Below are 26,194 nucleotides of genomic sequence, written 5' to 3'. Positions count from 1 at the left end.
CCCTCCAGCCACTGGGATCTCAGGAGCCAAGCCCTGGCTTCCTCTGTTTGAGGAATAAGTGCAGGCCAGCAGAAGCAGGGGACTTGCCTGTCCCTCTCCATCTGAAACACCAGCCCTTTTCAACAGGGAGTGGTCCAGATGCACCACCAAAATGTAGGGTGAGGTGTGCAAGAGTGGGTGGGAGAGAGGAAACATGGCTTCTGTTTTGGATTTGGGGAGCCAGCAGTGTGATGAAATGCTTGCCTCTGTTCCACCGAATTCATTTCTCTAAAGTTCCACTGTGCACAGAACCATTTGTTTCCACATTGTTTTTATTAAACAAGAAAGGCGAGCTTTATTACTGCGCAAATGAAAGCAGCCGGCAAAGACAGATACTTCCCAGATTCTTATTAATCTCCAAGAGTTATGGGGCCTCTGAAGTCCCACAGAAATTAACATGCTCCACAGAATTCTCTTAGCAAGTCACCCGGAGTAGCTCCTCTCCCCTGTGGGCAGTGATCACCGTCCTGCCCAGCCACCTCCAGGAGGGCTCTCTGTGCCTGTCCAGGACCCCTACCATCTCACTCTGTCCCATGACCCCATCCTCTCTTGGGTTGCATGTGTGCTAACCTCATGCTTCAATGCACAATCCTGGATTTATTTGTACACCAATTCTGGGCATTGTCTGGAAATGTGGATTTAGGTGTCATTCACTTCACTTCCACATACAATTAAATATGTATGGATTATTTGCTATTGTAGTACGGGAAAGTCTTGACGTCTGCGAGATTATATCCTGAGGCTTTTGTGAATCTCAAACACATGAAAAACACAGTCATGTATAATTCCCTCTTTCTACAAATGCAGTACAGATCATTTATTAATTCTACCAATATTTACTCAGTACCATCCAGGAGCTGTCCACAGCACTCTGTACCCTCAGACAGTCCTGGACGTGGTGGGAAGGCTGGGGAGACATGGGAGAGTTTGAATGAAGGGATGACAGAATCTGTCTTATGATTTTCAAGAATACCAGCCACTGTACCATCAGGGATGAAGATTAAAAGTAAGTCAACTAGTTAAGAGGGTGTTGCAACAGCCCAAGGGCAATTAGTTAGACCAGGGTGGGCAGGTGGAGGAATTCAAGACACGTTATGAAGACAGAGGTGACACACATAGAAACTGCCATTGCTCCTTCGGATTTCTAAAGAGAGGTGTGGGGTGCACTTGGGAAGGATGGATGCTGGGCAGTCAGCTAGGCTCACCCACTAGGAACACAGATGCCTCAGCTTTATTGGCCCTTGAAGGAATTCAGATCACAGCAAAATGGTTAATTCTTGTCATACCATGGGATTTGGGGTTCTCTTGCAAGCAGTCAAAGATGGAGCATAGAATGTGTGAATGCCAAGTCTGTAGCACCTAAGATTTGAATAGTATATTTTAATTTAAAGCATTTTCAAGCTGATTTTCCATTAAAGAAGTAAAGTAGCTCAAGTGTCACTTTATAGGTGAGAAAGGAAAGGCTCAGAGAATTTAGGTGACTTTCCCAAAGTCACAGGATAATTAGGTCCAGGGTTAAAGCCCAGGTTTCTTGCAAGCCTGCATCTCCGAGCCTGGCTTTTCCCACAGTTACAGCATGTGACCTCCTTACTGCACACCCAGTGCTGCCCTGGGATGGAGGGGTTGGTGAGAAGGAAAAACAATGCCAGGGGAGATCTGATCCTTGTCCTAGAGGAGCTAATAGTTTCTTTGCAGATAAGACTCATATATACACACAACTCTTAAGGAGAAGCGTGTTCTAGAATGGCCCTGCTTAAAGTTTAAAGCAGTGTTTGATCAGGTACAAGGGTTGGGGTTCTTACTACAAATGCTCCAGCCATTAAGCTCATCCCCATGGAATGCTCATGGGGTGAGGGCTCCAAGGCAAAGCATACAGGGCTAGGTTTTGTCTAAATAGTTGAGGGTCAATGTGTTTTGATAATTTCTATTCTCTCATGATGCCTCCTTCCCGCCTGAACCCTTTGGCGCCAGTGAGCCCAGTGGCCCTGGGTCCTTTTCACAATAAACTCACTTCTGCCATCAGTGCCTTTGCTTACCCTGGTTCCCTTTGGAGGGAGGCCCTTGTCCTCCCACCCCTCTTTCCAGAAAGACACCAGCCCCACTGTCCTAACCAGTCATCCACTGCTAGGCACCAAGTACTCTCCAAGAGGCACAGAGGAGAAAAGTGAGGAAAAGCTTGGAGGGGATGTTTGGGGGTAAGAAACACATTTGGAGAAGCTTGGGCCTGGAAGGGGGAAGGGATGTGAGAAGAAGAAGAATGTCTTGTTTCTTAAACGCCTAGACTTGGGCATTTCTGTATGCTCAAAAGAGGTTACAGCAGGGTGAAACCACAAAGCAATTTAGATCATGGAGGAATGACTTGTTCTCCTAAGACAGAGAGAGAAACCAATCCATAGGGTTCTGTGGACTTCTCAGAGGGGCTCTGAGGGATTCCACTTGTAGGGATTGGGGAGGGTGCCAGGAGCAGCTGAGTGAGAAAGGATAAGTCTCGGCCCTTCCAGGGGCAGGGCCTCCCAGGAGCCAGGCCCTGCCACCCTGGAACAGATGAGCAAGGCCTCTCAGAGCTCTTATTCTTTCTTTCTTCCCTTTTTAAAAAATTTTTGAATGTATTTTTTATTGGAGTATAATTGATTTACAATGTGTTAGGTTCTGCTGTAGAACAAAGTGAATCAGCTATATGTATACATATATCCCCTCCCTCTCGAGCCTCTCTCCACCCCCCCCATCCCACTCCTCTAGGTCATCACAGAGCACTGAGCTGAGCTCCCTGTGCTATACAGCAGCTTCCCGCTAGCTATCTATTTCACACATGGTAGTGTATATATGTCAATGTACCCCAATGTTCATTGAAGCACTATTTATAATAACCAGGACATGGAAGCAACCTAGATGTCCATTGACAAATGAATGGATAAAGAAGATGTGGTACATATATATAATGGAATATTACTCAGCCATAAAAAGGAACGAAATTGGGTCATTTGTAGTGATGTGGATGAACCTAGAGTCTGTCATACAGAGTGAAGTAAGTCAGAAAGAGAAAAATAAATATCGTATATTAATGCGTGTATATGGAATCTAGAAAAATGGTACTGATGAACCTATTTGCAGGGCAGGGAAAGAGATGCAGTTGTAGAGAACGGACTTGTGGACACAGCGGGGGAAGGGGAGGGTGGGACGAATTGAGAGCTCTTATTTCTTTGGGAATGGTTTGCCTCTCTGGAGAGCACATCAGGCCCTGAGCTCTCTGAAGTGCAAATTGGAGTGGGAATCAAGGAGGCCAGGACCCTCTGTCCCTGCCCCTAGTGCTCCGAATGGAGGTTGAGCCAAGGCTAAAGCTTCTAAGAGTTTCCACTTCCCTGTGCCTGGGGACCGGAGGGAAATGAGGTGTGTGTCCTGTGCAGCACTTTTGTCCTTTTCTTTGGCCTAAGGCATGGCTCTCCATCAATACATATATGACCCAGGACAAAGACTTGGAAGTCCCTTTCTTACGCATTGTCACCTGTATTGGAATGAGATTGTCAGTCTTTCCAAGTGGGACATCGTGGAGGAGGAGATGAGGGTCTGGGGTGAAGAGAGTTTCCCAGCACAGGGTCCTGTCGGTGAGTGGGATGGAATACGTGATGTGTGTGTGCGTGTGTTTGTATGTCTGAGACATGGTGTCTGTGGCAGCATCTAGGATTCCTATGGAGTCCTCCAAGCCATGGAAGATTCTAGAGATCACTGCGCGAGGGGAGACTTCAGAGACCAGGTTCGCTCTTTCTACATTGAGCACATGCCCAAGCTCTCTGAGCCTTGGGCTGTGTCTGGTCCCTGGGCCAGGTGAGTGGCCAGGAATGACTATCTGACAGTGACATTTACATATGCAGCCTGCCGTTTTCCTCCTCAGGGATTCAGTTCTTTTTCTGTTTATTTTTATTTATTGTTACAGCCCTCTATGTTCATTTAGATCCGTGAATGCAGGTGACCCAGCTGCCATACTGGCACTTCCTCTTTCTCGTGCCCGTTATTTCCCAGGGCCCCCCTTTCTCTCTTCTTTTTCCTGTCTTCACCCTGGGACATCATGTCCCTGACTCAGCAGATGGGTCTTCTGCGAAGGACCCACCTCTGCCTCAGGTACACTCTACTCCCCAGTGGTAGGAGAATGTGTACATGCATGTTCCATCCCTTGAGCAGGAAGGAAATGGCACATGGGGAAAAGTTAGAGTGATTGGGACCCAGGCCTCCTGAGAGAGACTGAAGGGAGGTATAGGCTCAGAGAGCACATAGGAGCCCTATCTTAGATGCCTGACCAACCTCTGTACAAACAGGATTGCCAGAGAGAGAGGGAGAGAGAGAAGGAGAGGGAGAGGGAGACGGAGAAGGAGATAGAGATAAGGATAGAGGTGGAGATAAAGATGGAGGTAACCATAGTGATGAGGAGAAGGAAGATGGAGGGGGAGGGGGAAAAAGGAGGAAAAGAAGAAGAAAATGAGGAAGGAGGAGCAGGAGAGGGTGAGGAAGGGGAAGAGGAAGAAGAAGAGGGAGAGGAGAAGAAGAGAAAGGAGAGGGAAGAGGGTATCTGGAAAATGCATTGAGCCTAGAATCAGAACTTGTGGCTTGAAATCCAAATTCCATATTTACTAATCTTATGAACTAAACAAATTACTTCTCGCTCTCTGCTTGAATTTCTTCCCTGTGACATGAAGAATCATATCATATCTTGCTAATCCAACAGATCAGTTGTGAAAATCAAATGAGGTAATTTGTGTAGATGCATTTTATAGTATGAAATGTCCTCTAATATATATAAACACATATGTATGTATGTACCCCACCCCCGGCCGATTTGCATGTCATGTCATTATAATTGTAGCACTACATCCTCTACAGGTGCCACATTGATTTCTCTTGCACCTTTGCCTTTGCCAATTCCCACATCTGGGATCCTCTTGCCATTTCTAACTGTTGCCTTACATGTTAATTGGAAGCACTTCTCAAGCATCTCTAAACTCCTCTGGGTTTTGGGAAGCATTTCTTGATTGCCCAACCACCTCTGATACCTCCTTTCTCTGAATTGTGAGCCTGTAATGGGAGACAATGACTCAGGAAGGACTCCTTCCTCAGCCCCACCTTGTTCCTGCATCTGGTTATCTGGTTATCAGCTGGAATTGTGAGTTGTTGTATATGTGAGCACGGGTGGGATGGTGTTATTGAGATGTTTAGGAACTATCATATTTTTACACAATGCCCTGTGGTATCCTGGGGTGAGAGATTATGTGTGGAAAGAAGACAAAGACAGAGCGTGTTCTTGTTGGGCTAAGATGAAGAGGCTGTGAGTTTCTAATAAAGGATGGCAGACAAAATGGCAGGTGGTTCTTCCCACCTCCATCCTGGGCTCTGATGGGGAGTGGACCTGTTGTGCAGGCTGTTGCCCTCCCTCTAGAGAGAAGCAGTGGCAGATTGGAAGCCCAAAGACGCCTTAGCAAGTTAGGCTATCTTGAGAGGTGTTTCTTGACTGTTTAATAGTCAAGCTCGAAGAACTTTAATAAGGGAGCACCTCTCAACCCGTTTTCCGCCTGGCTGGGACTATAGGCCATAGCGGGAAGCCTCAGGCTTTGGGACAGAGGAGTGTGGGAGGGAAATGTGTGGTGAAATCAAGTTTCCCCTGGAGATCATGACACCCTGATATATGTGGACTTTGCTTCCGTGGTTGCCCTACTGCATTCAGGCAAGGAGGGAGTCATACAGGAAGGAAGGACAGAGCTGAACACATGTGTGGAGTCCAACTACTCAGGGCCAGGAGCTGCGGCCTCTGATCTGACCCTCAAGCACACCCTAGAATCTTCTCTAGTTAGTCTCTCTCTCTTAGTCTTGTACTCCCAACCAGATTATCACAACCTCAAGGGCGGAGACTCTATGAAATACTCTCTGTAGTCCGTAGCACTAGCATACTGCAGGGATTCTTCTAACCACCCACTGAATTGACAGGCACACAGTAAGAACCATAACCGAAACATAAGACACAGGTTCAAGCTAGGTACTGTTCTGAGTATGTTCCACACATCACTCCATCCAATCCCTGTAAGAGCTTTATGTGGTAAACACCATGACTGAACCTATTATACAAATGAAAACATCACGGCAAAGGGAGTTGGAGTAACTTGACTAAGGTCACAAATCTAAAGAATCATAACGCTAAGTTTGAACCCAGGGAGGCTGGTTCCAGCATCCAAGCTCCTAACCGCTGAGCTGAACTATGCTTTCATGCTGTGTGTGTGTGTGTGTGTGTGTGTGTGTGTGTGTGTGTGTGTGTGTGTGTGTGTGTGCATGTGCGCAGGGCAGAGGTTCTATATCAGTATAGGAGGAGAAGTTAGAAATGACTGGAAGAATGGAAGCTCAATAAGGCAGAAATCCTGGTGGGCTTTGAGAGAAAAAAACTCTTTTTCAAAGGGTACATCCCTCCAACACTTATGCAATTCCCACGAATAGGAATATTCCTAAAATAGACCATTTCTTCATGTGCTATGTTTGTATCAGTCTCCTCCCAGTCTCATTTTTAGAACTTCAGGTAATCTTTACTCCTATTAGTTGTCTGTGTTTTGAATTCTCTCAGGAAGTTCTTTCTAAGATGGCTCCTCTTTTTGGCCACCAAAAGCACCTGGGCAAGCAGGCTGTGATGCTGGGGCAGCAGGAAGGGAGCCTGAGTAAAATGGCTGCTCTCAAGGCACTGTTAGCTTCCTTTCCATGAGAATTAATTATGTGTCCTCAAATAGTGCTGTGAGGAATGTGGGGGCAGACCCTCTTCTGCTTACACATTCCCTGGTTCCCAGCACAGGTCCTGGTTGATCCCCATTGTTTATTAATTATAGACCCACAATGAAAAGAAATGGCCTCAGCCTGGAGCCCTCTGCAAGTTTGGTCTGGTTCATGGGCAAGTCTGAGGTTTGCTCAGGGACCAGACTTAGTGAACTCCAAAGTGAAATTCTTAGCGTAAGCTTTCTGTGGAATTTTCCTTATTGAGGATGATGCCATTTCCAGAGGACAAATGTTCTTTTGGCCTATTACATTTGTTATCAGACATCCTTTCACTTGAAACACTGAGAGAAGATGTGTTTTCTCAGCTGTAGGGATGTTGTCTTAGGGGAGAAATTCCATGCAATAGAAGTTCAGCAAACCGCAGTGATATGATTTAGAAGCAATTCACTAGGTCAGAGACACTTTTAAATCAGAAATGTGGCAAGGGGAGAGGAGAGAAATCTGGAACAGTTAGTTATTTTGTCTACAAATCAAGAGCAGTAAACGTTCTCACTTTTAACTTCTATTGAAACAATGACCATAAACAATATGCAATGCTAAAAACTAATTAAACAGCCATCCTAAATCAACAAAAAAGGGTAAATTGAATTTTAAGTAACATTTGCTCCTGTGAAATGTGCGTGGGGGCGATGGGAGGGGAAATGTTCTTCTCTTTGCTGGGCTTGTCCTGATGCTGATACTTCTGTGAGTCACGCTTATTAATTAGTGAGTTGATCAGACTGTCCCTATTACCTCAGCTGTCTTTGTTTTCCATGAACACTCCAATCAATGACCCACGCCCCCCCGCCCCGCCATCACCGTTATCATCATCATCATCATGCCTTCCTTCAAGCCATTTGTCCAACTAAAACGTTCTCTCTTTTTTTCTTTTCTTCTTATCTAAATATGACTCATCCTTACCATGCTCTCAGTTCTTTCATTCAATCTACCCAATAGCACTCCAACATTCCTGCCTCTTCATGGACACCTCAGTGATCGTCTGGACCACTTACTGGCCACTTGTTACATCCAGCTTCATGAAAGCTATTTACTCAGTTCTTATCATTCTTGTATTTCGGAGTCCCCCTGCACCCCATGATAATCAGGAAGGGCTAGGTTGTGCAGGAACAAAAGATTCCCAGATGTCAGTGGCTCAACACTAGAAAGTTTTCTTGTTTTGTTTAAGGATCCAAACTTAGTGGGTGTCCTCCAGCTAGTAACTGTATCTTGGGGTACAAGGCCACTTTAGTCACTGTCCAGGGGTAGCGGATGTTTTTCACTTACTCATCCTGAATGTGGCCAACATCATTCTTGCTCAAATTTCATTGGCCAATTAGTCACACAACTGCCCATCTTCAAGGCAGTTGAAAAGTACAGTTTTCCAGGTGTCTGGGAGGGGAGGAGAACTGGGTATTGGGGAACACATCCTTAGCTACATAATAACTTTGTAAAAGTAGCTTGGGTATCTTATATTTCTTAGTGTCTCCCATCATGTTTTAGGTAAAACAGGCTCTCAATAAATGTTTGTTGACTAAATGACATCATCAATTACCCTTTATGAAGCATTAATTTGTGACAAGAATTATGCTAGGAACAAGCAGAGTGGAATAAAGACTCATAGTTAAGGTCTGACACATGGTAGAGCATTTATTCATTCCTTCATTCATTCAACAAATGCCTACTTAGTGTCTATATATTCCAGGCACTGTTCTAAGCATTTGTGAACAATGTGTGGATCATTGTCCTTGCAGAGCTTTCATTGTAGTGAAGAAAACAGACAACAAACAATAAGTATAACAAATAAGGAAACTAAATAGTATGATTGAATGTGATGTGTTGTGGAATTAAAAGAGGGAAAAGTAGATAAAGGGAAAGGATATAGAGACTGAGAGGGTTGGGGTGAAGGTAATTTTAATTAGAGTGGTCAAGACAGGCTTCATTGAAATGATTTTTGAAAAGAAGTAGGTGAGCACGTATTTGGAGGAAGAGCAACTAGGAGGAGGGAACAGCATATTATGCTAAAGCTTTAGGCTGTTGCATGTTGGAGGAATAGCACGGAGCTCAGTGTGGCTGGAGTGAGATTGTGTGAGCAGCTGGAGATGAGTTTAGAGGGATGATGGCGGTCACATCATGAGGGCTTGTAGGCCATTGTAAGGCTTTGGTTTTTCCTCTGAGTCAAATGAGAATTGCCATTGAAGAGTTCTGATGCTTAGTAATACATAATTGCATGTGTGGCTGTGTAGGTATATTTTGATCCAAAGAGGAAAATTTTGTTTTATGTCTCATTTGCATATGAAGTTACATTTCTTGGCTCTTATAATACCTTATATTTATTTCCCTTTTCAGGGCACTTTTTCATGAATTATATCACAAAATAATAATTAAAAAAGGTAAGAGGGTCTGGTACTATTCTCATCTCCCCTCCCATTTATGTCACCTTTATGGGTGACCTAGTTGAAAATTTTGCCTAGAGTCCTTGTGGCCCAGCTACTCAAGGGATGAGGCTTTTAGGGACTGACTTCTCCCTCACCAGCCTCCCAATACTCATTTCAATACTCATTTCTTAGAGAAAGAAACTTAATCAGCAGAGTCAAATGGATGGTGAGATGAGTTCCACATAATCCCCACTCTCATAGAATCTGAGCATCTCTTAATAAAACTCACAGTTGTTGTGGGGAAGGGATATGGGGCTCTAGTCTCTCCAGCCCGCTGAACCACCACCTGCTCCTGGCAGGGGCTGCACTGCTAATCCCCGGAGCATCTTTGCTTGTTTCCCAGCCTGATTTCCCTTCCAGGAAGAAAATAACCACCGGTCTGTGAGTTTCATCAGAGTCTCTCCCCAGTTCCATCAGGGCCTCTGTGGTCACTGCCTACATCATGCTACCAGTGACCCCAGCGTGACGACCTCTCTCCCCTGGAATTCCTAGGGGGTTTTTCTTTTTTACTGACTGATACCCACTTGCTCATGTTTCATTGTCTCAGGCCTGGTGAAGGTAGGGCTGCTTCCCTTCCTCAGGCCAGGCTTCAGTTTATTTTTAGTTATTTATTCCATTGCTGCATGGTAGTGATTGCTGGATATGAGGCTAAGACTGGAAAAGAAGGTTTCATGATCATCCCTAAATTTGCTATTGGACACAGAGTCATGAAATTCCACATCAGGCTAGCACTGCTCCTACTCTGCCTGGATGGGCACTGCTTGGTTTTCCTAGTGTGTCTTCAACAACTATTAAGCAAACACTTAGTCAATGATAGTCATTACCTCCTGTCAATCAGGTGTCCAGCCCTTTCAGAGAATATTAACTCTTTGATGAATATGTGGTCCACATTCCCTCATCTGGCTCTTGGTCTTTGCTAATTGTGATGATTACACTCCACCTTTTTCTGCCCTTTACTGTCCTGCTCGCTGCCCTGGATGCTGAGCCCTGCACACTACCTCCCCCAAGCTCCCATGCAGCCTCTGTCTGTCTTCCTGTTGAGTTCAGCGATGAGACACAAGCAGGATGCTGGAGGTGACAAGGAGAGTGCATTCGGGGTGTTTCTCTCCTGCTCTCTTATACTTGGGAAAACAGTTCTGGCTGTAGCTGTTTCTCTACACCTGCAGCTCCTGCCACGTGGGCCCTCTTCCAGTACTGTAACTCTCCCTGGGTTCTGGTAATGTCAATTCCTCCCTCCCCTGGTCCCTCAGGCCCCTGCTATTTGAATCTTTGGACGCCTTGACATCTACTGTTGGCTTCCTGAAACCTGCCCCTAGTCCCATCATCAAATTCTTTTCAAAACCCCAGCTTGGGTACCTTCCATTTCCTGATGGCACTCAGTGATACACTGAATTTGTCTTCAGAGAGAAGACGAACACTTCTCTCTGAACGTAGGGACAGGCTTTGGCCGTAGGTACTGGAGCTCCCTGTTGTCTCCTCTCCCAGAGTTTCTATCCTCACCCTTTTCTTCTGGACAGTTTGGTTAGGTGACTTCAACCATGGTCACCCTCAGGGTTGGGAGTAAACTGAAGGTCATCTACCACTGCAGGCAAACTGCCACGGGCAGGAGCAGGGGTGCGGGGATGTTGAAATGAGAAGGTGTGTTCATTGCCTCTGGGGAGTCCACAGGCTGGCTGGGGATATAAGAAATCACATACCATTGAAACAACACTAATCATGATCGTGAAAAAATGGTCGTTATTATTTACTGAGCACTAAATATGTGTCAGGCCTTGGGGCATGAGAAATTTCATTAAGGAGGCATGATTTGACCTGTACGTTGAAGGAAAGAAATTAGGATATGTGGAGAGAGAGAAAAATGGGAATGAGGACACAGTGCCAGTGCTACATCCAGAAATAATGGCTCCCCAACTTAATGGACTTGGGAAGAGCCTGCCCATGCCACGTGATTCTCCCTAAGACCCTGGGCTCAGTGGGCTGCCCTGCGCTGCGATCTAGGGCATGGCTGTAGAGGTGAGCTTTCCTAGGGCACAGCTGCCCGCACTAAAGGCTCTTCACAACTTTTCAATAACTCATTCTTGGATTCCCTGTGAGAATGTGGGCTGTGAACTCCTGCTTTGCCTTCTTCCTTGCTTCATGATGGTCGGATGGGGACATGTACTCTGGGGGTCACATTCAAGAATGTAATCCATCTATCCAGCCACCCATTTCTTTACTATTTACTTACTCATTCAGATCAAAACACCTATCTACTTTATTCTTATCCCATCTAACTGTATATCCACACAAAACCTTCCTGAAAATCCTCAGCTGTGGACCCAGCCATACAGCTAGACTCAAGCTGAGGGGTGCAGCTGGAGAAAACCCCACCACAACCAGGCCAGTGGTGGAGCCACAACCCACTAGGTCCTCAGCATTTCCCAGCAACCTCTTTGTGGGTCCATGATATCCTCTTATCCCTAAAGATTGTCATTTCAGACCCTCATCACTCTCATTTCTGCCTCACTCACCTCAAATATCCTTACTGCCTCCTCTACTCCTCCTTAACAGCCTCTTCAAGGCCTTGCTGCCTCATAAGCTCAGTGTGAGAATAATTCATTTCTCTTCCTTGACATCACCTTTTGCTGTGAGGATTGTCACCTCTCTCATCACTTTTCTTTCACCTAAGTCCCTGCCATCTCCCCATACCAATTCATGGACCTAAGTGTGAATTTTCCAATGGCCTCCAGGTAGCTGAACCTGAAGGACTGTTTTGGTTCTTATCTTGCTTTCTGCAACATATGGCATTAATGTCCTTCTTCCTGCAGGATCTTGGTAGATATTTTCCTCTTGTGATTTCCAGGATTCCACTTCCTCTGTAGTCTCCTCCTCTCTCTCTATCCACTCTCTACATCTCTTTCACTCTCTGTTCTTCCTCTCCTCCTTTCCTAACTCAGCTCCTAAACTCACACTCATTGTCTTTCTCTATCTCCATCTCCATCTAGAAGCATGAACTCTAGACCCAGTTGATGTGGGTTTTAGCATTTGAATCTTGGATCCACCACTTCCAAATTGAGCAACTTTTCATATCCTGCTGTGCCTCCACACTGGAATAGAGCCTAGCTCATAGTTGGCACTTAATAAACATCCATCATTATCCACCCAGTTGTCCAAGCACAAACCTAGAAGTCGTTCCTGACTTCTCCTTCTCCATCCCTTCATCTTGTCCATCAACAAGGATCTTGATCTTCTGATTGCTTCTTGGACCTGCCCATTTTTTTGTTTCCTTCAGAGCTGACCCAGTTCAGGGACTCAGGTAGAGTTTGATTCTTAACTGTTCTATTTGTTTCCAGCTTTACCTGCCTGATCCAATTTTTACTTTGCAACCAAAGTAATCTTTCTAATAAATAATTATGGTCTCATCCATGCTTAAAATCCTATTAGGATTGCTACTGCTTTCAAGATGGAGTCCAAATGCCTTGGCATGCAGTAGAAGGCCCTCATAGATCTGCTTCCTGCTCCTTTCAAGTCATATTTCATGCCTACTGCAAGTTTCCCAATATCCATTCCATGACCTAACCACCTAATTTCCTAAAGATGTTCATTAAACATGGTTCCAGACCTGCTGGATGAGACTCACTGGCATTGAATGTCCCAGGAATCTGTGTATTTGACAAGTGTCTTCCATCTCATATGTGTCTGAGCACTACAAAAATTGGAAACCACTGCTTTAGAAAATATAGCAAAAGCATGCACAGTCCTTACCCTTAACAAGAGGTCAAAATGAAACTAATCAATGGCTAGATGATTTAGTCCTGGCTATAAATACCATAGGAAGGAGGTTATAGAAAGGTGCTATGACTTTCTGCCTCTTTGCCTACATTTTGCCCATTGTTTCTTCATTCTATCACTCATGATGCCTATTTTTTCCTAGCTTTTGGAGAGGAATGTGCTCTTGTGAAATGTGGGAAGAAAGAATTACTCCATCCATTCTCCATGGACACTCAGATCTTTCCTCCTCATCATGCCTGAAACAAGACCCATGTCCTCATAAAACGAACAAGTATTATTTAAATCCTGGGTTTCGTTTGCAGGCATCTTAACTGGATCAGGATGTGAGCTTTGTGGAAGGAAACACAGGAACCCCACCTGAAGTCTGAGGAGAAAATGAGATGAAACAATGATTAGTTTTGGAGTCAGAACTCCTAAGATGGAACTTAAGCGAATCCCTTGGACAAGTCATAGATCCTCGGGGCATCACGTCTGGCAACTTTAAAATGGGTTGGAAAAGGTGATTATCAAATTAGTATCATTAGGTACATTCTTGATGGGATCAATACGAGAATCTAACAGGATAAGAGCTGTGCAAACACCTATAAATCTTAAAATGCCATGATGCAAAAATGGATTAAGAAGGTTTGAAAACAACATTTGACCCTCGTATTGTTAGTATAATTGGTACTTTTCTTCCAAATGTGAGGTGGATCTGGGGTGTGGGTGGCAGCGAGGGTCAGGGGGTTAGATGTCTGAGGAGGGATTACAAAGGGCCTATCTTTTTAAGTGAATGTTAAGAGTAGGAGGAGCCTATTCTATGAACCATTTTCCTTATGTTCCTTCTTCATAAAAGGACCATGTCCTTGCCTGCATTTTGCTCTTTCTTTTGGAGCAAATTGAGCTCTGTGAATCTTAGAATTAATCTTCTTGGAACACCACATTTAACATGTTAATACTTGCTGAAAAGTCTCCAGTGGAGATGTTTCCCACCTTTGTCCCCATCCACCTCTCAAACTTAAGCTCCCACTGGTTCCTAAAATCCATCTCCATTATAGCCCAACTAGTTTGGTCACTCTCACAACTCCGAGCATTGCCTATTGTGTTTAAGACAGGCTGACATATGGTAGGAAATGTCCAGTACATGTTTCTTTGGAGGTGAAGTATACCACTTTGCTAGGCTCAAAGAATTCCTTTTGAGAGAATTCTCAGTACCACTTAGGAGGGTTGAGTCCAAAGTGGTCAAGTTAGGTAGCAACTGGGAGGCAATCAGAGCTCTGCTCCCAGTCGACAAAATCCATACAATGTCGGCCAGTTTTTACTGCTTATTTTTGGTAATCCTCTGTTCTCTCCTCTCCTTCCTCCTCCCTTCTGGCCCCACACAGCCAGGAAGGCCAGGTTTTATTCTAGCAAACTTGGGTAACAATAGATATGATTGTCAGCCTCCCTGGGGCTGTCCAGGTTTTTATGAAATTAGACATATTTGTCTTGATGTTTAGGAGTGAGCATGAAATTCAAATCTCTGTGTTGGCATTCCACGGGCTGGCCCTTTAATATTCCATGACATGACTTCATTGCGGTTTTGACAACACTGTATAGAAGCTGTGCTTACCATTGAAAATTAAAGCCACTGAAAGCGTTGACAACAGCAAAATTGTGAATGCTTCCCAGCTCCTGAAGTGATTGCTATTCCAGTTTGTCTAGAAGTGCTTATTGTGTTTGTAATGCTGTCAGTTCCACTTAAAGATGACTTGAAGTCGATGCCATACAGGTAAGTACCAAAGAAATCTCCATCTTCCTTCCTCTCTCCACTTTTCCATCACCTCCCACACAATTTTTCCACCCAGGGCCTATTTGCATTTGGTTGTAGAGCTCCTGATTCCCTCAACTTCAGAGCCGGTTGATTGCATTTCTCTTTCAAGTTCCTAGGTTAAACAGACTTTCATTTTTCCTTTTGTTCATTTGCCTTTTCTTCTTCTTTTCCTTCCATGTGAGTATCAGGGAAATTGAGTTTTAGTGACTTACCATACAAATCCCCTGAGCATCTGACTCATCTCCTCTTGTGTGTGAAGCACATGTTAGGTGGGGGTGAGGAGGATTTGGTATCTGAGGAAGGATTATAAAAGAAACTCTCCTTTGAAACTAATGCTAAGTGTAAGGAGAGACTACTGTATTAACTGTGACTTTAGTTTGGGTCTTTATAATGTTGAAAATGGTAAAAAGAAAACTTAAAAATAACTATTTAATACTGGTCAGCTCTGCTGTTGTTGGTGGTGGCCTTGAAGCAGATGAACTAGCAGAGAATTTTGACAGCCTGCTTCCTAGGTTGGATGCTTGGTTTGGTCTTTGAAGGAGATTTCCTCCCCTGTCACAAGTTGACACAGGATGATTTTGTCAGAAAAAATTCTTTATACAAGCCTTTCATTCTCAAGCAAGCTGAGATTCTTGGAATGTAAAACTAAGATGCAAATAAGAGAGCTGAGAGGACTGTCTGGGGTGCTGAAAGCAGTGATCCTGGAGGGACCCTGTGGCAGATGGTGGGGCAACATCTGTAGGAAGGGTCTGGCATGAGAGAACAGCTGTATGGATGCCCACATCGGCGGTTTTGGGGAGCTAGTGAGGGGGCAACTACCAGGCTTCAACCTCCTGCTTTCCTCAACACACTCCTTGTTGTAATCCACTTTCCCCCTTTTCCAGACCCTGGTGGATAAAAAGAGGTTTCTGATGATGGATGATGAGCATTCCTTTCCATTTCCAAACAACCTCCTTGGATTTTGGACAATAAGAACCCCATTACCAGAGTGAGGCTGCTATGGGGGCAATTTGAATGGTGAGGGACCAGGATACAAACATCTGTACCCTGTACTCTTCCTGGACATGTCATAACTCCTGAGAGTTGGCACCGTCTCTCGTGGTCCCTGACTTTTCAGAAGAACCATGTCGTTAAGGGGAGCCTGGTACTCAGATACCTTCCCAGGAGGCCCTGGTACTTAGAGATACTGTGTTCATTACTTTTCAGCAGCCCTTTGAAGCCTTAGCAAGTTGTTGGTGTCAAAAAGATTCAGTTGAATTAAGGAACAGAGCTGGATTTTATAATTTTAAAAATATGTTTAAACTAGAGGATTTTTTTGTTGTCATTGTTTGGCGTTTATTAGCTTTCCCAGCCAACCCACACCCTGGCTTATTGTTTATCTCCTTAAATGACCCACACAGATTTTGGTCTCATTTGCTATATGTGCCATCCTTCTGTGACCATCCACAGGGCAGGTGTTGTGGTCTCCTGGAATGTGGATTGGAATGGATTGGAAGCTTGGGGTGGGCCCTCATGATTATTTTCTGACTTTTTATTATCAAATTCTTTCTTTGGTGCCTAACTTCCCTTACTTTGGGGGCCATGTTTTTTATTTTAAAAAGTTGGACTTTTGTCCAGAACTTTGAAACATTGACATTGTTCCATGGCATTTTGAATATAAATGATTTAGACATCATCAACATGTGGTTTTATTTTTGTTTTCTGACATTGTTTTAAACTTCCTTAGGGAGAGTAATTTTCCCAATGCTCAATGAGAACTGTGGCAGTTCTCATGGCTTTTCTGCTCATTTTTAGATGCTATTGTTGTAGGCCATAAACACAGGCTGGAACCAATAAATAGTATACATAGTCTCATGTGATGATCAAAACTCTGAACCAAACTTGGAATTGCCTATACTTCCCTTCTCTGATTTGAACTGCTTCGGGCTGGAAGCCTGGGTGGGGCACGAGGCGCAGTTCTTTGGCTGTCTGCTGTTCCCTGGTTCCTTACTCATATCCTTCCTGACTTGGTCACGAGGCCCTGTAATGAATCTCACGAGGTTGGAGGTATGGGAGGGAGTGGTGAGTGGATCGGACAGTATCGGCTTGGCTGGGGACATCATGGTCTCTGGTATTGGCCAATGGACAGAACTGATTCTTCCTCTTGAGGGCACTTTCTTGTGATCTTCAGAGGTTCCCTGCTGGGTCCCTTTGTTCTGAAGTTTCCCTGACCTGTGTGTGACCCCTGTCTAATTCAGTTGGACACTGTGACATCTTCTTTTGCCATGGACATCCAGTGGTACACTTTGAATCTCTTTCTACTGAGGACCCTGTTTCCTCTAGGCAGTTCCATTAGCTAGGATGCAAAAAGGCCCTAGGTAGCCTCTCTCCACCTGGCCCACATCTGGCCCACGAAAAACACTCATGCATATCTTGCCCTCTTCTCAGAGAGAAGGCCAATCACGGAGAAGCAGCCTTCACCACTGGAGTCGTTGGTCAGCTCTGCCCTCACCCAGCAGATTTCCAGGTGGGTGTCAGACTCCTGACTCTAGTCCCCTTAATCTTCTCAGGTGTGAGTCAGGTGGCAGCCCTCTGTGTCTTTTAAGTGCAGAAATAGTTTCAAATTCCTGCACTTGGCCTTGTTGGAGAACCCTCTGTTAGGTCTGGGGAGAGAACATAGCCTTTTCCACTCTAAATCCTTGACTGAGCTGAGGGGTACAAAAGTTGCAAAACCATGTTCGATTTCTCTTCCTTTGTAAATTCTGCATAAAGGGGTAGGGTTGAAAAATGAAGCAGGAAGTATCCTGTTCTATCTTGTTGCACATCCTTGCCCCTCCAAGGGCCTTACAGTCTAGATGAGGGGCCAAAACAAAATGAGAAAAAGGTTAAAAAGCAAGAAAAGAGACGTTACAATCAAGTAGCCTGAAGTCTCAATTGCACAGTACAGACGATTAGCACTGTGGTTCAGGTTAGGGTTTGGGTGGGTGGAGGAAATGGGGACACAGGGTAGAGTCATAGCTGTGTGTTTTTTCAGAGCATTCAATTTTAGCCTTATTGGAATCTTACTGCTTTTCTACTTGAAATTCAAGATCTAAGCACTCTGAGGTGATGAGCCAAACTTCAAGGGTTCTCCTGGCTGGGAATGACTGGCTGAGAAAATGCATCCAGGTCCGGGCAGCTCCTGCAGAGAAGCACTGAAAATGATGAAATACACACTTATATTAAGCATCATATGCATGGAAACCTTGTTCTTTTAACCTACATGTGTTCTTGACCAGTTCTAGAAACCTCCTGAGAAACTCGGCACACGGGAGAAGGGATAAACTTGGGTCAACAACAGTCGCTTTGCAGAAACATTTAGACACCCAATTCCTTCAGTACATATAGACACGATGCACCATATTATAAGACTCTATTCCAGGCATTGTGAGATACAGTCAAGTCTCTCAGGTAGCTATGAGATGAGAGTCACATAACCCCCCCGCCCCCCCTCCCAACTAGACTTACTACTGAGGACAGTGTAATGACACATCTGAGTGTGAGGACAGTGAGTACCTGGTCAATTCAGTAGGAAAGATGCCTTCCTGCTACCATAGTCCAGGAAAACACCAGAAGATGGGAACTGACTGTGTCTCACTTTGGACTTCACCTCACCAAGGGCTGGCTTCCTGGCTGTGCTCAGACATGGCCTCCGGGATCCCCAAATGCACAGGTATTAACTGTATTTGATGCTGGCAAGGACTTTGGCAGGGTCTCTGACTCACCATTCCATACACCTGAAGAGTCCAGCACTTCCAGAATTTTTAGGCAGTGCTTAATAAGTACCCAGTGCATCTCCTGGCACATAGTAGGTCTTCTCTAAGTATTTGTGGGTTGATTTAGTGAGAACCTGACTGGGAACGTCTGGGGTCTCATGATGCAGGGCATCTCCGGCTTTGACCCTGACTGGGATGGGGCCCCAGAGGTTGTGCTGGGAAAGACAAAGTCAAGCCTTACAGGGAGGTACCAACAGAACAGAGATGCTCTTCAAGAGCCTTTGTTCTCTGGGCATTTCTCTCCACCTTCTACTCCTTGGCCTGGTGTCTCCCTTGGAGGAGTTGCTACACAGACTTTCTCCTTCTGGAGGAAAATGACTGTATTTGTTATAAGACTCTCTGCTAGGGGCACTTTAAATTGAAGTGGCTTTGGGGATAGAGTGTCAGAGAACTCCCAGCTTCCCATAGCCTCAGTTCTTTATTGCCAGAAGGTTCCTCTTTATGAGTATACTAACTTTCTATTCCTGGAACGGAGGGTCATTTTCTTGATTTCTGGTCCTGCTGGGAAAGCTTCCCACAGACCTATTTTCTGGCATGGCTCACCTCCCCGGGGACATGGTCAGGGCTGAATGAGGAAGTTCTTCACCAGCCTTCAACTTCCCCTCCCTGCGACCTTCCTCAGGAGGGTGCTTGCACTCTCCCCAAACTGTGGAATCAGCAAGTAAAATTCCAGGGTAAATGGAGGATACTTTCCAAGGGGCATCTGCTCACCAATGTTTGTATAAAAAAACCAAATTGCTACTGCTGAAGGTTGGGAGTCCTGGGTCAGCAGCTGGAGGGCCTCCAGGTCTCTGAACTCATGCCACCAAGTGACTTCCTGGTGTGCCCACATCGGAGAGCAGCAGAGCTCAGAACCTCCACACGGGTGGACTTGGCTTCCCCTCCTCCCTTAGGCAGTCTGGACGTTTCTGAGGTTATTTAATTTCTAACTTCCCATGGCTCCCAATTTAGGGCTCGCCTATGGGGTCCAAACACTCAATTAGGGCAGGCACGCAAGGTAGTGGCTGCTTCGACAGTGTAATGTGGGAGGTGGTAGCACATACCCCATCCAGCAGCCGTTCATCCCTCCATGACAGCCTCCTTCAGGGTTTCTTTATCTGGTAGCATCTTGGTTGGCCGGTTAATGCCATGGCAAATGTCAGGTACCATTGACCTGAGGGCAACACTGGGACATGGGTTAGGCCTTGAAAAAGTGGTGCAGTCAAGGGAGAAGTGCCCCAGAGTGGAGAAAATGGAAGCTAATGGTAGAATTGAAGACAATAAAGAAAAATCTTCCCTAGTTTGGACATTTGCCAAAAGTAACACTTGTGGTCCATCACTCCCCTCTCTGCAGGGTTGTAAACCACTTGCTCTAATTTTCTAATAATATGAATAGCTACTCTTTGTGGAGCGCCTACCTTTTAAGACAGGATATTTTTCCCTCCTTCTTTACCAATGAATGAATGGAGACTCAGAGAGGTTAATAATCTTCCCAAGGCGCCACAGCCAGTTGGTGGTGGAACTGGTGTGAAATCCAAGTGTGTTCCCAAAGCTGGACTGCCCCACAGTCGCTCTGTCACTGCTGAACTCTCACTCCTGCTTTCCCTCCCACTCTCTCTCTCTCTCTCTCTGTCTCTCTCTCTCTCTCTTTCTGGTCTGAACTTGGTACTGACTCGAATTTTAAGGTAGCTGGAGAATACTGATTTATCTGGACCATTCATTTGCCTCAGTTAAGAGCCACGGAGGAAGAGCATGGAGAGGGCTGGGACACAGTCTAGTACGCATTTTGTGAAAGACCCACAAGGTTTGTACACTCTGATTCTGTTGACTCTTCTCTCTCCCTTCTGTTCTTGGCAACTGTCCCTTAAGCCCGTCTGTTCTCTGCCTCTAATATATTATGCTGATATTTTATTACCAAACAATTACATCCACTAATTTGAAAAGGAAACGAGCAGGAAATTGCAATTATAAGAGTAAAAGCAATGCTCTTTTATTTCTCTCCTTTATGCATATGAAATATGGTTTGTCATTGCTACAAAACAGATTTTCCTCCTCTTCCAGGGCTCTTCACTGCCTTGTCTTTAATAATTGAGCAGAAACAAGAGTCATAATTAGATTACTGATAACAGAGGAGCTATCCATGGGTTTACAGATGTGGAGGCTCAGCTTGGAGCCAGGGGGCCGCCACCATGCTGCTATGGGAGAAAACATTCTTCATGCTGTTTCACTTGAGTACCTTCCAAAGCATGCTTTACATCCATGGTCTATGTAGATTATTTGTTCACAGTTATTGTTTCTTCTTTGCCCTTGCCATGTTTTCCTACCCCACTGATGTTGGGCCTGGTCAAGACTTGCTTTGGTTAATGGAATATGAGTAGATGAGATGTACACCTTATTAACTGAGCAGAAGTTTTCAATGTGCTTGCACAATTTGACCCTGCTTCCCTTGAGCAACACTCAGCATGGTGGCTGGTCCGTCTTGGTCCCTGAGTGATTACGGTACACAGAAACATCCTGATGACTCCTGATGGATGTGTGGCCAGAGCAAGAAGTAAACGTTTGCTATTTTAAGCCTCTGAGATTTGGAGCTGTTTTTAAATCAGAGCATAGCCCAGCCCACCCTACTGATATATCTATGATCTCATTTGGTTCTCATTATATCCATGGGATTGAGAAAAGGCTGACCACACTGGGTGGTGTGTGGGAAAGAGTGTGTGATGTGAAATCAAAGGGACCTGAGTAAGAAAGCTTTTTCCGTCATTATTGGCTGTGCAGGCTTAGCCATCAATCCAGTGTCTCTGAAATCCTGTCCCTTTTAACAGTACTTTCCTTGAAGTTTCCTGAGAATGAGTCAATGCATGGCACAGGTCCTGGCATAGTGCCCATCACAGAATAAACACCCAATAAAAGAGATAATTAAAAAATATTATCCTTAAAATCCACTTCTGACATTATCTCCATTGAATAGATGAGACTGTGGAGGCTAAACCAGCTGCAGGGACCTGCCCAGGCAAATTTCATAACAACTGAAGTGTGAGCTTCAGCTTCTGGACCCTGGGTCCAGAGCCATCTCCCTGGACTAAAATGTATTCACTGAATTTTACGCCTGGAACTGTGCTAAGGGGTCTGGGATGGGGGTTGGGGCAGTGGACATGTCAAGAGGTGAAAACACTGATCCTTGAAGGAAAGCAGTCTACATAGTGAGATGAGCTAGATTACAGAGTCAGCCCCAAAGAAGCAACCCGTTTATCTGAGGCACATGCTATTCTAAAGTTCCAACTTTGGGTGCATAAGAATCACCTGAGCGGCTTCTTAAAATACAGATTCCCTGGTTCTACCCTGAGAATTTCTGCCTTAATACTATCCTGCATGATTAGAGCATAACAGACTCTAGTGTCAGGGTCCCTGTGTTCAAGTCCCTCCTCTGGCACCTACACATTGACACAACCTTGGGCAACCACTCGATACCTCAGTTTCTTCATCTGTGAGATGGGGGTAATATGAATAGTTATATATTACTGTGAGAGTTAAGTTAGGTAATACATGCAGAGCTTATGGCACTAAGCAAGCACCCAATAAGTGCTACCCATTAGTACTCCGATGCAGGGGTTCTGAAAACCACTTGTCCCGAGATTTCTCTAAGGAATGGCCCAGGGCCTTCCTCTGGTTCCCTAGCTGGGTACACCTCCATGGAGATTTTGGGGGCAATGGCCTCCACCATTGTGGGGTCTATTGGGGGGTTTCAAGTCATGGAAGCTTTGAGTGTGGGGTGTATTTGATTCGACCAGTTCTTGGTGGCTGTTAAATTGCATGTATTCTACCTCCTTCTTCTCACTTTTGCAGAGGTTCGCTCCTGGGAGAAGACCCTCATTAGCAAACTTTGTTTGGGGAACCGTCTCTGGCTGGCATGTGGGCAGCAGTCTGGTGAAGTTCCTGGCACTTGGTGGCCCGAGGTTGGAGTCAGGGTTGGATTTGTTTCAAATGAATTGTTTCACTTATTGCTCTTGCCTTGTGCCAAATGCCTCATTTTGCCCCTTGCTCATCATCAGATAAGAGTCAATTTACCAGCTATCGGTTTTACATTTGGTAGTGTATATATGTCCATGCCACTCTCTCACTTTGTCCCAGCTTACCCTTCCCCCTCAAAGCAGAAACTAACACACCATTGTAAAGCAATTATACTCCAATAAAGATGTAAAAAAAAAAAAAAGAATCAATTTACTGCAAGAGTGGTTTTCTTCTTCTTCTTCTTCTTTAATTTCTTTGAATAATTCATGTCCAATTTAGGAGGATTGAATATGGTGTGATCTCCCACTCCATATGCCTGTACTGGCTCCCCATTTTTTCTTACCCTTCAAGGTCCGCCCCTTAGCAAGCCATCCTCTCAGTATGATGTGTCTGGGCTGTGAGAAGGCAGACCGGGTCTTCTTTGGGGAGAGTTAGGCCCTCAGCTGGGAAGGGTTGCCCACTACCTGGGCCCAGGTGGTTGCTGCCACAGATGTTCTGCCCTGAGCCAAGAAGGAGCCATAGGGCATGCAGAGCATGGCTACTAACCAGATTGGCTGTAGGTTTGCAAATTCCAGCTGTACAACTACTTTGGAGTGGGAGCTGTAGGCAATACTTAATCTTCCTATTGCTACAGTGTCTTTACTTACAGGAAGGATGAGAACAGTGCTTCCTCATCGTGTTGTCCTGAAGATGAAAGTGAAAACATAGAAAATATAGAAACATACAAGAAGGGAAAACGTACGTAGAAACCACTTAGAACAAGGTCTGGCATCTGATAATCTCCCGATTAACATTAGCTGTTATCATTATGTATCCTTTAGATCAGACTTTGAAGTCTGATCTTGTAAAAATTAAAACATTACAGTGAAAATTATTTCCATGTGACTGCTCTCATTCCTAGCTCCTCCCCAGCATTTATCAGTTTTAAGTTTGGTATGCAGCCTGCTAAGATTTTTAAGAAGGCATCTACGTACATATATGTGATTGTGGAAAATCATAGAGTATATGTAAGTATCATCTATCATCTATCTAGCTATCATATATCTAATCTAGTATAAATGGTATATACCTATATGTCTTTTTCACTCAACGTGTGTCTTAGAGATTATTTCATTCCAGAACATAGAGGTGTACCATATTTATTTTAACAGCTTCATACTATTCCATATTATGGGGTGATCACATTTAACTTAGCCGTTGTTTAACATTTCCCCTTACTGTAGACAGTGCTGTACTAAACGTCCTTGTAGATGTCTTATCGTATGTATACATCTTAATATTTTCTCAAGGGTTGTCATTTTGCTCTCCCAAAGTGGTTATGCAAACTTACACTTCCTTCAATTGTGTACAAATTATGTGCTTTCATACCACCTCATCTTCCTTTTATATTACCGAACTTTAATTTTGCCAATCTAAGATGTAAAAAGGTGACAGAATTTTGTTGGTGTTTTAATTAGAATTTTCCTTCTTCCTAGTGAAGTGGAGCCACTGTATATATTTATTGGCTGTTTGTATTGTGTCTTTTGTGGATTACCCGTTGTGTTTGTTGCCTATTGTTTTATTGAGTTAGGTTTCTTTTTCTTATTTATTTGCTTATTTATTTATTTTAGTATACTTTACTTTTAATATTATGTTAGCTTCAGGTGTAAAACATAGTGATTTGATATTTTTATAGATTATAACTGTACAAACTTATTATAAAATGTTGACTATAGTCCCTGTGTAGTATATTACATCCCTGTATGACTTATTTATTTTATAACTGTTAGTTTCTACCTCTTAATCCCCTTCATCTGTTTTGCCCCTCCTCTACCCCTCTCCCTTGTGGTAACCACTGGTTTGTTCTCTGCATCTGTGAGCTTGTTTCTGTTTTGTTATATTTGTTTGTTTTGTTTTCTAGAGTCCACATGTAAGTGAAAACATTTGTCTTTCTCTGTCCAACTTATTTCGCTAAGCATAATACCCTCCAGGTCCATCTATGTTGTTGCAAATGGCAAGGTTTCATTCTTTTTTATGGACGAGTAATATTCCATTGTGTGTGTGTGTGTGTATATATATATATATATATATATATATATATATATATATAATATATATATAATATATATATATCTCACATCTTCTTTATCCATTCAGATAAACTCAAAATGGATTAAAGACTTAAATGTAAGACCTGAAATCATAAAGACTCCTAGAAGAAAATACAGTACACCCTTTGACATTGGTCTTAGTAATATTTTTATGGATCTGTCTCCTCAGGCAATGGCAACAAAAGCAAAAATATACAAATGAAACCTAATCAAACTAAAAAGCTTTTACACAGCAAAGGAAACCATCAAGAAAATGAAAAGGCAACCTGCCAAATGGGAGAAGATATTTGCAAACAATATGTCTAATAAGGAGTTAATATCCAAAATATATAAAGAACTCATACAACTCAATATCAAAGAAAACAAACAACCTGATTAAAAAATGGTCAGAGGACCTGAATAGGCATTTTTCTAAAGAAGACATTCAAATGGCCAATAGGCACATGAAAAGATCTCAACGTTGTTAATCATCAGGGAAATGCAAATCAAAAACCACAATAAGATATCACTTCACACCTGTCAGAATGCTATTATCAAAAAGACAACAAATAACAAATGTTGACAAGGATGTGGAGAAAAGGTAACAATAAAACACTGTTGATGGGAATGTAAACTGGTGAAACCACTGTGGAAAACAGTATGGAGGTTCCTCAAAAAATTAAAGATAGAGCTACCTTATGATCCAGCAATTCCACTCCTGAGTATTATCTGAAGAAAATGAAAACACTAATTTGAGAAGATAAATGTGCTCCAATGTTCATAGCAACATTATTTACAATAGCCAAGATATGGAAGCAACCTAAGTGCCCGTTGACATATGAATGGATACATATCTTTTTCTTACTTATTTTTGCAGATCTTTTAAAAACATATTTTGTGTTATACTTGGTGACAATATTTTCTCCCATCCATTGTTTGCTTTATGTCTTGTAAGTGTGCTTAATTTTGATTTAGTTCATTTGTATCACCCTGTTCTTTAATGACTTGCTTTTGTATCCAATTTTAAAGTAGACTTTCCTCATCCTCAACATCATAAACACATTTTCCAATATTTTCTTCTATTTTTAAAAAGTATTAAGTTTTTCATCCATCTGGGCTTTATTTTGTAAATGATGTAAAGTAAGATGTAATTTTTTGCACATAGGCATTGATCTAAGAGCTTTATATGTGTGATCCCAGTCATTCAAACTACCTGAAAAGTTAGTCATTCTGACAATCATCTTGCAGATGAGGAAATAAGCTGAGAGAGATGCAATAATTTGCCCAAAGCTCCCAAAGGTCAATGCAGAGCAGCCATCTGAAATGACACCTATCTGTGGGATTACACAGGTCTTTGAATGTCCAAATGCCTCTCTGAGAGCTCCCTGCAGGCTGAGCATTGGATGATCACACTAAAAGGAGGAATTTGGATCAGATGGAGAAGACCCTCTTTCCTTTAGGACCTGATATCACTGAGCGTCCCTGAAGGCCAGGAAGACAGGCACTAAAGGGGTGGTGGACTTCTGAAAA

The 26,194-nt window shown here is 43.7% G+C and overlaps 1 protein-coding gene across 3 annotated transcripts; it reads left to right on the top strand.

Annotated features, from left to right (window-relative positions):
• Nucleotides 1–1,028: 1,028 nt before the first annotated feature.
• On the top strand, nt 1,029–26,194 carry LOC309639202 (uncharacterized protein). Of its 3 annotated transcripts, XM_082416246.1 has the most exons (6): nt 1,029–14,772; nt 17,242–17,320; nt 22,431–22,540; nt 23,245–23,333; nt 23,497–23,602; nt 24,855–26,194. In XM_082416246.1, the coding sequence occupies exons 1-5, from the start codon at nt 14,726–14,728 to the stop codon at nt 23,577–23,579; spliced, it is 408 nt and encodes a 135-aa protein (XP_082272372.1). In that variant the 5' UTR covers nt 1,029–14,725; the 3' UTR covers nt 23,580–23,602; nt 24,855–26,194. The 3 variants fall into 3 exon arrangements, 2 of the variants coding, with proteins under 2 accessions (XP_082272372.1, XP_082272371.1); XM_082416245.1 differs by lacking the exon at nt 23,497–23,602; XR_014251508.1 differs by lacking the exons at nt 22,431–22,540; nt 24,855–26,194 and having other exon boundaries at nt 23,245–24,678.

Source organism: Balaenoptera physalus (assembly GCF_965194825.1).
Source record: "Balaenoptera physalus genome assembly, chromosome: 12".
NCBI classification, from domain to species: Eukaryota; Metazoa; Chordata; class Mammalia; order Artiodactyla; family Balaenopteridae; genus Balaenoptera; species Balaenoptera physalus.
This window is presented reverse-complemented; position numbering and strand designations above follow the sequence as displayed.

What these genes read in the sequence shown, in the direction of transcription:
- LOC309639202 (XM_082416245.1), top strand. Translation starts at nt 14,726, where the DNA reads ATGCTGTCAGTTCCACTTAAAGATGACTTGAAGTCGATGCCATACAG. An exon ending in CTCACCCAGCAGATTTCCAG is followed by an intron (nt 17,321 to 22,430) that starts GTGGGTGTCAGA and finishes TCACTTTTGCAG; the next exon opens with AGGTTCGCTCCTGGGAGAAG. An exon ending in CTGGCACTTGGTGGCCCGAG is followed by an intron (nt 22,541 to 23,244) that starts GTTGGAGTCAGG and finishes CTTTACTTACAG; the next exon opens with GAAGGATGAGAACAGTGCTT.